Source organism: Scyliorhinus torazame, chromosome 7 (genome assembly GCF_047496885.1).
Source record: "Scyliorhinus torazame isolate Kashiwa2021f chromosome 7, sScyTor2.1, whole genome shotgun sequence".
NCBI classification, from domain to species: Eukaryota; Metazoa; Chordata; class Chondrichthyes; order Carcharhiniformes; family Scyliorhinidae; genus Scyliorhinus; species Scyliorhinus torazame.
The window spans coordinates 267,642,384-267,653,828 of record NC_092713.1 but is presented as its reverse complement, the minus strand read 5'-3'; the positions used below and the strand labels follow the sequence as shown (position 1 = coordinate 267,653,828).

Below are 11,445 nucleotides of genomic sequence, written 5' to 3'. Positions count from 1 at the left end.
AAAATTTCTTCCGGGATACAACTGGTGCATATACACCTGGGTAATATGCAAACATAGCCGTACTCAGGATTTTTAAATCAGAATGGTAGAAGAGTAACAGCATAGGAGGCTTCTCTTTGGTCTGTTGGGCAAGAGCAATTTAACAAATTCCATCACCAGCCTTGCCTTTTATTTGCTTCCAGCTGTTGATTCAGCCCCGCTTAAAAAACCCTGATTGAATTTGCTTCCGCCACATTCATTTTTGGAGACCAAAACTCTAGTTTTGTGATCTCGCTAACACTGTACAGTTGTAGCAAGAATTCCCTAATTTTATGTTCCATCACCCTTTCAATAAAGGATATTCCATTTACCTTCCTAATTATTTCCTGTACCAGCAAACTACTTTTTTGTGTTTCATGAGATCAAATGTTTGAGCATTATAGTTTCTCTCCATTTAAATGTTTTTTTCTATTCGAGGGGTCAATTACTAGGGGGCATAGGTTTAAGGTGAGAGGGGCAAGGTTTAGAGTAGATGTACGAGGCAAGTTTTTTACGCAGAGGGTAGTGGGTGCCTGGAACTCGCTACCGGAGGAGGTAGTGGAAGCAGGGACATTTAAGGGGCATCTTGACAAATATATGAATAGGATGGGAATAGAAGGATACGGACCCAGGAAGTGTAGAACATTTCTTTGTTCTTTGTATCAAAAGTGGATAAGCTAACATTTTCTTACATCTACCAAATCCGTAGCAATTTCTTGATGGTCCCTTTGCCAGTTACAAATTGGTGTCCTGTGGTTATCCTTCTCCCAATGGAAAGTTTTTCCCCATCTACTTTCTCAGGCCACCTTTCAATGATTTTTAGCACAAACCTGGCAGGTCTCTGTTTTTGCCATCCTTTTAGAAAGAAACCCTTTATTTTATATCCTCTCATTCTTCCTCCCAAAACGTAGCAGTTCACTCACTACAATAACATTTGATCTGCCACATGTGCACCCATTCGAACAGCCTATGCTTTCTTAAAGTCCATCATTATCACCTCAGTTAACAATATTTAGTATTGTTTTTGCAAATTTTGAACTTATGCCCATTATAATCCAAGTCTAGGTTATAGCATTTTACAAAAATAGTGGGCCTAGTATTGACTCTTAAGGATTCCCACTTTATACCAATTGTTCAATAGTTTCTTGTCACTCAGCCAACTTTGTACCCACGTTGCCATGGTTCCTCTTATTTAAGAGGCTTCAACTTTGCTGACAAGCCTATTATGTAGACTTTTAGCAAATGCTTGTTGAAATTCATGTACACATCAACTGCATTACCCTAATCCCCCATTGATGGATTTATCACATTTGATCTTAGCAAATTTCTGCTGGCTTGCCTTAATTAGTCCACACTTGCCCAAGTGACTTATTTGCTGAGCACCTTCGGTCGATGCACATTCAGGACACTGACTTTCCCATTGCTTGCCATTTTAACACAAGGCCCTGCTTCCATGCCCACATGTTTGTCCTTGGCTTGCTGCAACGTTCCAGTGAAGTTCAACACAAATTGGAGAAACAGCATCTCATCTTCCGGTTAGGCACGCTACAGCCGTCCGGTCTCAACATCGAATTCAACAACTTCAGGTGATTAGCCCCACCTCACCCCATTCCTCCCACCCAACCCCATTCCTCCCACCCATGTTCCTCCCCTGCAACTACATCTGTCACAACATACCCTGATTTTAGTTTCTCTGCTTTTGGCCATTCACACCTTTTATTCTCTCTGGGGACAGCCATTAGCACTCTTCTCCCTTGGTCTCTGTGGCTAGGATTCATCTTTCATTCCTTCGCCCTACAGTATAAATATATCCCACTTTCTATGCCTTTTAGCTTTCACAAAGGGTCATCTGGACTCAAAATGTTAGCTCTTTTCTCTCCGTACAGATGCTGCCAGACCTGCTGAGATTTTCCAGCATTATCTCTTTTAAATACTTCAAAGATTATACTAATGTTGGTTTGATATCATGGATTCAGGTGCTGGACTGAACAAAGATTTGAAGTTTCTAATTTCCATCCTCATTGGATTTGGACCTGTAGAATTTCCTGAAGTGAAAGTGGTGAGACAATTAAGCAATCTTTCAGGTAGCTGCCTCAGCAAGGATTTTTCCTGCTCAATTAAGTCACACTCCTCCATCCTTCAATTCACTGGACTCATATTCAGACTCAGGTAAAGCTGCAAGGACAAAACAATTTCCATTAATAGCAAAATTAATCTCTCAAGTTAGTTTAGCAGCATGCGCAACCTGTGGTTCTAGCCTGCCCTTACAACATGCACACACAAGAACTTTTATCTACTTTTTAAAAATGTATTCAAGAAATTTCAGTTCTATAGTTCCACAAAAATGAAAACTGCAAATTATTACTGATCACATGTTGTAAAAAGGATGGCCACCATGTTGAAAAGTAACTAGCAGAACACTTGGAATTCTGGTAAACCTTAGTTATGAAAATTTGTGGTAATGACGTAATGCACAACTCACAGTAGGTTGATTAGGTGACTTGATCTTTAGAATATACCTTTAGAGGAGTTCATTATCTATTTTAATACACAACTACATTATCTGGAATGTATCACTAATAGAGTTGGATATGCTTTCAGAATACAGGTTTGTAGGTATACCTTGGAGTTTCGAGAAATGAAAGATGTATGCAAATGGTCAAATCAAAGACAAGGTTGGTTTCAGCTTCTGTCCAACCGGCGACAGTAAAATAAACAAAGTCCAGAGTTGCGCAAGATAGTTAATGTTAACAAAGGTCATAATTAGAGGATACAACAGTTTCTTTTCAGCATTCAGCCCCCACCATGTTCTGGAAGTGACGTTCTGGTTTTCGCACATCATAACCTATTGCAAACCATCTTGTTCCCAATAAATAAATAAATAAGAATGGTTAACGAGTTTCCTCCATCCCATACAGGCAAAATTAAGATCAAAACAGATCTTGGTGTGACACCCTTGTATGTTCATATATTGCTCCCTCAACTGGTCAATTTTATCATATTTACAGTGCCACTTTGTGGGTAAGACAGTATTTGCAAGCTTACCGTGGAGAAAATTAGGCTAGTCCACATAATCGCTTAAATACAATTACATGCCTCCAGGACCCTCCAACTATTTTGGCTAATTTCTGTTGCTATTATGTAAAACAAATCATAGACAAGCAGTGCAGTAAATTAATCAAAGATCTGATCTTTGAAGACACGAGCACGTCAAATTGGTCAACCAATCTTCCTAGTTTTAGTTACAACTACTGGAGCTGGCTACATTTCTAGAATACAAGTTCATAGACACACAATTTAGTATCAAGAACTGAAGAATGTATAAATTGTGCAGCTTGATTAAAGACAGGACCGATTTCAGCTTACATTCAACTAGTAGCTTTAGTACCATTCACTCAAGCAGTAAAGGTTACTTTTTTGCTCTGGAATTTATTTTTTTATTACTCAGCAAATTAATTGATGGCTAATGGGCCCAGACATCTGAAAACAAGTAAGCATTTCTACTCATTTTTGTGAGAGCCAATCTCGCCCTCAGTAGCCTGCAGACACTGATACCATCTTCAGTGTCCCAATTGTTGTTCTTAACAGTACCAAGTAACATTCCCTTCTAATCTTGCAACTCAGTTAAACAGCAATTTACATAAAATATACAAAAAGAGGCCATTCCTCCTAATTGACCCATGCTCCACACAAGGCTCCAACCACTGCTATATTATTCTATACCTTCCCCCCCCCCCCCCATTATCTAGCTTCCCCTTCCATTTTTATCCATCAAAGCTCATGCGGGAGACAGACACACCCACAATAGAGAATGCGTATGTGCAAAGAATAATTGTCATGCAACACACACACACACACAGAATAAAACCAAATATTGGGCCAGCCACTAATAAAACCTCCAGAAAGACAGCATTGCAAGATATGGCACCTCAGCCAAAATTCCCTGGTCTCATGAATAAATGAATTACCTGCCAACACAAAGTCTCACTCTGCCCAACTAAAATACAGTATACAGCTATGAAGAATGCCCAGGAAAAGAAAAACCCAGCATAACTACTGAAACAGGCAGATGCAAATATTTTATTTGAGGCCGATTGTGTACTTTTGTTGAGATCGCACAGTGCTTGATTTAACTTGATTTAAAATAAGAATTGAATATTCTGTCTTTGGAAGACAACAATCCTTTTGATAAATTGCCACCAGAAAAATATTTGATGGAAGGGTTGGTTTTTGAAAACCATAAGAAACTATAATACTGACTGTGGTTTTGGTGCTTCAAAACTAATTACAACACATGCAAGGGCAATTACAGTAGTCAACGAACAGCGAATTTACATAACTTTACATTGGATATGCACTTTCATCATAAGCTACAATCATGTTTCATTGGGAAACTGAAGAGATGCAAATGGGCTTGGTTTACCTGCTCTCAAATGCACAAACATACCCTGTAGGAGTAATTTCAGTCTTTATTATTTTAACCTGAAGCCTTCAACACACATACACTTTTATAAACGCAAATGTGTTAGTGTAGCATTTTACATAAAGGCATTATGTCTTCGATCCCAAATACAATTAAAATCTGAAATATTTCAATTCTTAGGTCACAAGTTTATTATGAAAAACAGCAAGTAGCGGAGCTCTGCCATGATTCTATAAAGAGAAAAGAATGATTTGTTCCGTACAACTAATCAGATATGGACATTATGACAAGGTAGGTGGAAAAACAGAGACAGAATTAAATTAAACAGAATTCCCTGAAACAAGATTTCAGTACTCTCACAAATAAAGAGGCCTTTGTCCTTTCAAATGTTCTTTTAAGCTCCATTGATTGTTTACTGCTATTTTTTTTATCTACAAGTCATGCTTAATAACACTATAGCTAAATGAAAAATTATCACGAGGTGCAGGTTTTAATGTTTACATCTTTATCTCTGCAATCTCTGGAAAAAAGCAAAAGTAACTACAAACAGGTCTAGGCTCCAACCATGGCTCTCAACCCATAACTTCCACACATCAGCATGCATTGATGAACTGGTGCTCAAAAAGAACAATGTGATATTTGCAGACTGAGGCTTGTATTTATTATGGCACGTCTTTTGGTCCGTGAAGACAGCAGGTTTCTGAATGTTCGAGACTCTTTCTTGTAATTTGAAGTTACTGTTGCTCTTCCAATTTTGTCAGGCCAACTTTTAATTCATGGCAATACTGTACATAAGATTTTACAGGAAGTAATCTGGGGTGCGGCGGGTAACATGTGGTTCACCTCTGCGAGGCGCTGGATCAAACTGCAGGCTATTGAAGTAGGAGAAGCAAACATTTTATCACTCAAGTATGTAGTTTGAAAGCACAATTTAAAATCAATTGCCACAGAAATTCTACTCGAGGACAATGATGCCCATGTGATTGGCCATAAAATAGGACACAAATCTGGTCATGCACCATTATCACAGTTGAAATTAGGTTGGAAAACAAGCAAACAAACATGCCTTATTCCTGCTATCCTAAAAATAAGAGCTAAATATACATGTAAATGCGCTTAAAACTAACTCAAGCAACAACTTCTGATCATGCAGATGGCTAAGTTAAAAGTGCCACTGATCCAAGTATTGAGAAATATCCCACTTAGAGTGAAGATTGGGGCTCAGGGAGGAAAGGGGAACAAGGGACTTGCAGGGCTGGTGGGGAGAAGTTGGGCAGTCATGAAGCTGCAAAATCGACAAGGCTCGCGGGGGCAGCACCTATAGAGGTGCAGCCAGTAAAGGAGCAAGTCAAAGCTCGAAGTCTTTACATTTACAGATGGAAAATGGTAAAATACTTCTCCATGCCCCACCCCCCCTTCCCAATAAGGAACAAGGGAAAGGAGGCACAACTTACAGGAAAAGATAAACTGAACTATTTCACTGTAAAAATCATGAACGTGCACTCATTGCCATGATTTAGGGAACTTGCCAAATCATCAAAAAAGAATAAGGCTGACTTAACAAAATTAAAACTGGAAGATCACTGCTAGAAAACCTGCCATCCCTAATTTCAAAATGGTATATTTGTTCAACTTTCATCTAAAGATCAATTCTCTCACCCAACTTCCAATGATGTTACAGTTCAATAGAAGTATTTTTTTACAAAATGCTAAAATTTATTTTTACCAGTCCTTAATATGGCTTCAACAAAGCGCAATATACAATATTTAATCTTTTAACTACTTACAAAGAGTATTTAAGGGTATCGTCAAGTTCCATTATTGCAGCTTGATTGCCACAACGGTAACAGTAGTTTGGAGCACTGAAGATGGTTACTACATTGCGATCGTGACACCAGTTGTATCCCTATTAAAAGAAATTCAACTGTTAATATTCAGTAACAAAACTGATGAGTCTATTCTAACACAACAAAAGCACAGAATGCATAAAGATTCTAGTTCAGTGGCTGTTTATTGCACTGGTACCAAGTACACAAATGAAAAAAGCTCATCTTAAAATAACAAGCTCCATACAGGAGACCATCATTGCTCAACACTAAAATTTAATAGTGCATTCATGGCATTTCTGTTGCTCGCTCCACTCAAACACATAAACCACAAATTACCTTGCCATCTAAATCATGAATGGCACAGCACCTTCAACATCAGGGGGCTTCTTGAGCTCAGGAGGATTCATGCTAAGACTGTCCCCCATTGGTTTATAGCAGTGAATGCATACTCTGGTTCCCAATTACCGACACTGACATACTCTCACATCCCCACTCCTTCTTCTGCTGCCCATGCTTCAACCCATCACATGTAGCCCCTGGCCACAAGCTTGCCAACGAAACCTGAAGGGACCACTAGGACCTGGAAAATTCCCCAACTTGTTGCTCTCCAATCCCCCCTGCTGGCAGGGACCTGACTAATAGCAACTGTAGAACCCTGCATGTCAGGGCAACAGTCTGACCTTTCCACTACATTATAGGTACTGCCAAATTCCAAGCTATGCCCAACATGACTAGCCTCATATTTTGCATGCTTTTTTCAGACGAGTACCTGCCATCTCAATTAGGTACAGTACAGCATGGGTAAATCAACATGAGACACTAAGTTAAGGTGTTCAGTCACTGATAGAAGCATGAAAGAAATGTTACTCCTTGCTCTGGAGAGGTCGCCAACATTGCCACATTTCAATCCCAATTCTCTATCACTTTCCCTTTGCTTTCCCCACCTCTCCAAAATAAATTCTTCCCAATTCATTCCATTAACAAGCAAGCAACACACTCAAGTACCAAAGGAGGTATAATATGACATGGCATAAAATTCCTCTCCCATCAGAAGAAAGTGGTCTTGGATCCATAGAATCCCCACAGCGCAGGAGGCCATTTGGCCCTTCAGGTCTGCACCCACCCTCCGAAAGAGCACTCTAGCTAAGCCGACTCCAACCCTGTACATTGATCATGGACAATCCAACTAACCTGCACATCTTTGGACTGAGAGGGGAAACCAGAGCACCCAGGGGAAACTCATCCACACACGGGGCGAACGTGCAAACTCCTCAAAGACATAGTCACCCAAGGCTGGAATCGAATCCAGGTCACTGGCGCAGTGAGGCAGCGGTGCTAACCACTGTGCCGCCCATCTCCCCGCCCATTGTAAATTTACATTGTGAATACATCCAGACACAAAATCAACACTGCAATTATTTGGCGCTGGAGTTAATTGCAATTTATGAGCGCAGCCTGGGTTGTCAGCTGACCATCACCCCTTATAGGATGAATAACAATTTTGATGTTACGTTGGTCACAAGAATCACAAGTAACGCAGCATAATGCAGATAGGGAATATGTAGCCATGTGACCCTGTTCTGTAGAAAGGTTATATGGACTTGAAATGTTAACTGTGTTTCTCACTCCACAGATGCTGCCAGACCTGCTAAGTTTATCCAGTATTTTCTGTTATTTCAGATTTCCAGCATCCACAGTATCTTGCATTTATTTAAGGGAATATATAGGATTGCATTGACAGAACAATTGAGTTAAAATCAAACAGGTATCATTCCACCGCTTGTAGGTCACTGGTAGGCTGTATCTGCAATACCTAGCCGAGTTTTGATGTCCTTACATGGCAGGTAGTACAGTAGCCTTTGAAAAGGTTCAAAAGAGAGCTTAAAGAATCTTTATTTTGCAGACTGGCGTAAAGAAATGGTTCTAATTACTTTAGAATTATGCAGACTTGGAGGCGGCAAAATAGAGATTTGTTAAAGGGCCAAAGCCTTACCTTTTCACAAATTAGGGTGGACTACAAAAAAGTATCAATAGACTGGACGTTAGATGGTTCTTCTTTTCCTAGGGAATAACCTCAGAAGTGCATCATCAGCTTGTGTAGTATTGTGTAGTCAACTTTGTGTATCCAAAGATGTGCAGGCTAGGTGGATTAGCCATTCTAAATTGCCCCTTATGTTATGGGGATAGAGCAGATAATTGGGCCGAGGTAGGGAGCTCTTTCGGAGGGCGGTGCAGACTCGATGGGCTGAATGGCCTCCTTCTGCACTGTAGGGATTCTATGCTGACTCTCTGTATGGGTTCAAAATAGAGCTGAATAAGATGGAGATTGCAACTTCAGAAGGTGTCCAGCCATGATGTTCCAGCTATTAGTAGTGGGGAAGGTTTGATGGATCAAATGTTTTTATCCTGACTGGTGTTTTCATATGTTAGTGGTTTCAGGGTCATTTTTCACTTCCTTATTACCGCGTAATGTTCTTGGTCTTTAACTAATGCAAGAGGGTATACACTAGGTAGCGATATACAGTAATAAAATTGCCATGTACCTCCATTACCAGTTGATGAGCTCGCGAAACCAATGTAAGGCCATTGGCATGATTAAAAGTCTCAGAAATATCCTGACCAAAGGTGTAACCAGCACCTCTAGGAGAAATACCCCAACCTCCACGGTCATCTGGATCTGACCATAGCAAGTCACACATTGGACCCTGAAAACACAAGAGGAAAAAAATGAGAATCAAAATATTCATTAAAAACCAGCGAGTAAATGCAAACAATTCTGAAAGAGCATACCTCATGTGGAACCTCCTGAAGACGATCAAGTGCTCGAATATGATCCAGTGTATCTATAGAAGGAGAAAGGCCTCCATGGAGGCAGAAAATCTAAGGAAAAGAACAGAAGCAGCATTTATTTTAAAGACATGTGTCTGCTTGTCAATGCACATTAATTACCAAAGCTTTTAGAACTTAATACTGTAACAGGGATAATTACTAGATATGGACATATATATCCATAACTTTGCATACTTTCAAAACCATGGCAAAAAAAATTTGCATTGTGTGAACGGCAGATAAGAGTGGAATCCATGGACTGTTGTAAGCAATCTATGGGCATTCACTGTAAACAAACATTCAACGCTGCGTGGATCATGTTAGGTACAAGATATTTGATACTTATTTTCTTCACTTTGTATAGTTATTTAACTCCCAGTTTTGATCAAAGATTCTTATAAAACATCACTATTACACACCTGACCATCAACCAAGGCAGTGAGCGGAAGATAATCAAAGAGATCTGTAAAATATTTCCACACATTGGCATTTCCGTATTTTCTTAAACATTCGTCATAGAAGCCATATACTTGTGTAATTTGTCTGCTTTCGTGATTCCCTCTAAGTATTGTGATACGCTCACGATAACGCACCTGAAACAAAATCACCTTTCCATTAGTAAAGCCACATACAACATGTAATCCTTAACAGTAAAAAGGAGTGCTATAATTCCGCATGAGGGGAAACATTGAATTCCTGTGTACTTGTTATAAAATGATCTTCGTATCGTAAAAATGCAAATTTAATTTCAAATTTACAAAGATTCAACAAAATTAATTCTCCTGGAAGCCAATACTATCAGCATTTAGTCATCCTAAATTGCTACATCCCACCCAGAGTAGAGTTCAAAATACACAGGGGTAGAGGGCACATTCGTCCTTGAAATGTCACATTAACCCACGAGAAACCAAAAGTGGAAGAAGGATCCTAGGAAAAGGATAGATTAACCATGGTTAACTTTGTTATCCTGATCCCGCCTTCCCCTCATATTCCTGATCCCTATAACCCCAAGAGCTAGACCTAATTCATTCTTGAAATTACACAAATTTTTGGCCTCAACTACTCTCTGTGGTAGTGAATTCCAAATTCACCACTCTCTGGGTGAAGACATTTCTCCTCAACTCAGTCCTAAAAGGTTTACTCCTTATCCTCAAACTATGACCCCTAGTTTCTGGACTCACCACGATTGGAAACATTCTTTCTAAATCTACCCTGTCTAATCGTCTTGTAAGTTTCTATGAGATCCCCTCTCACTCTTCTAAATGCCAATTAATATAATCCTAACCGACAGTCCCACCATCCCATGAACAGCCTGGTAAACCTTTGCTGCACTCCCTCCATAGCAAGAGCATCCTTCCTCAGTTAAGGACACCAAACTGCACACCACACTCCAGGTATGGCCTCACCAATGCCCTTTACAATTGCAGCAAAACATCCCTATTCCTATACTCAAATCCCCTCACTATAAAAGTCAACATCCCATTTGCCTTGTTTACAGCCTGCTGTAGCTGTGCACTCACTTTCAACGACTGATGCATGAGGACACCAAGGGTTCGGTGAATATCCACCTCTCTCAATTTACACCCATTCAAATAATAATGCCGTCCTATTTTTGCTACTGAAGTGGATAACATCACATTTATCCACAGTATACTGCATCTGCCATGCATATGCCCACTCAGCCTGTCCAAATCGCACTGAAGCATCTGTGAATCCTCCTCACAGCTCGCCCTCCCACCCAACTTTGTATCATCTGCTAATTTGGAGATAATACATTAATACCATCGTCCAAATGTGAACAGTTGGGGCCCTAGCAGATCGTTGCTGTACCCCACTAGTCACTGTCTGCCAATCAGAAAAAGACCTGTTTATTCCAACTTTTTGCCTCCTGTTTGCTAACCAACTTTCTATCCATCTCCAGACACTACCCGTAATCCACTATGTGAGACCTTATCGAAAGCCTTCTGAAAATCTAAATAAACCACATCCATCAGTTCTTAAACCACATCCATCAGTTCTTCCTGGTTAACTCTACTAGTTACATCTCAAAGAATTCTAGTAGATTTGTCAAGCATGATTTTCCTTTCGTCAATCCATGCTGACTTAGCATTTGGAAAGCAGTGGTGTGAAGACAATGCTATGAAATCCTTAATAATGGACTCTAGCAACTTCCCTACTAACGACATTAGGCTCACTGGTCTACAGTTCCCAGTTTTCTCTCTACCTCCCTTTTTGAATAGCGAGGTTACATTAGCTACCCTCCAATCTGTAGGAACCATTCCAGAGTCCAAAGAATTTTGAAAAATGACCACCAATGGATCTACTATTTCTAGGACCACTTCCTTA

At 39.9% G+C, this 11,445-nt stretch overlaps 1 protein-coding gene across 1 annotated transcript in view; it reads right to left on the bottom strand.

The window, feature by feature from the left end:
• Nucleotides 1–4,079: 4,079 nt before the first annotated feature.
• Nucleotides 4,080–11,445, bottom strand: part of LOC140427023 (serine/threonine-protein phosphatase 2A catalytic subunit alpha isoform) — a 29,378-nt gene continuing 22,012 nt past the window's right edge. The window contains exons 3-7 of the mRNA XM_072512426.1: nt 9,519–9,692; nt 9,061–9,150; nt 8,814–8,975; nt 6,229–6,347; nt 4,080–5,313 (exon numbers count right to left, since the gene is read on the bottom strand). Coding sequence (XP_072368527.1) covers nt 5,241–5,313; nt 6,229–6,347; nt 8,814–8,975; nt 9,061–9,150; nt 9,519–9,692 — 618 coding nt within the window. The 3' untranslated portion in view covers nt 4,080–5,240. The remainder of the gene's footprint in view (nt 5,314–6,228; nt 6,348–8,813; nt 8,976–9,060; nt 9,151–9,518; nt 9,693–11,445) is intronic.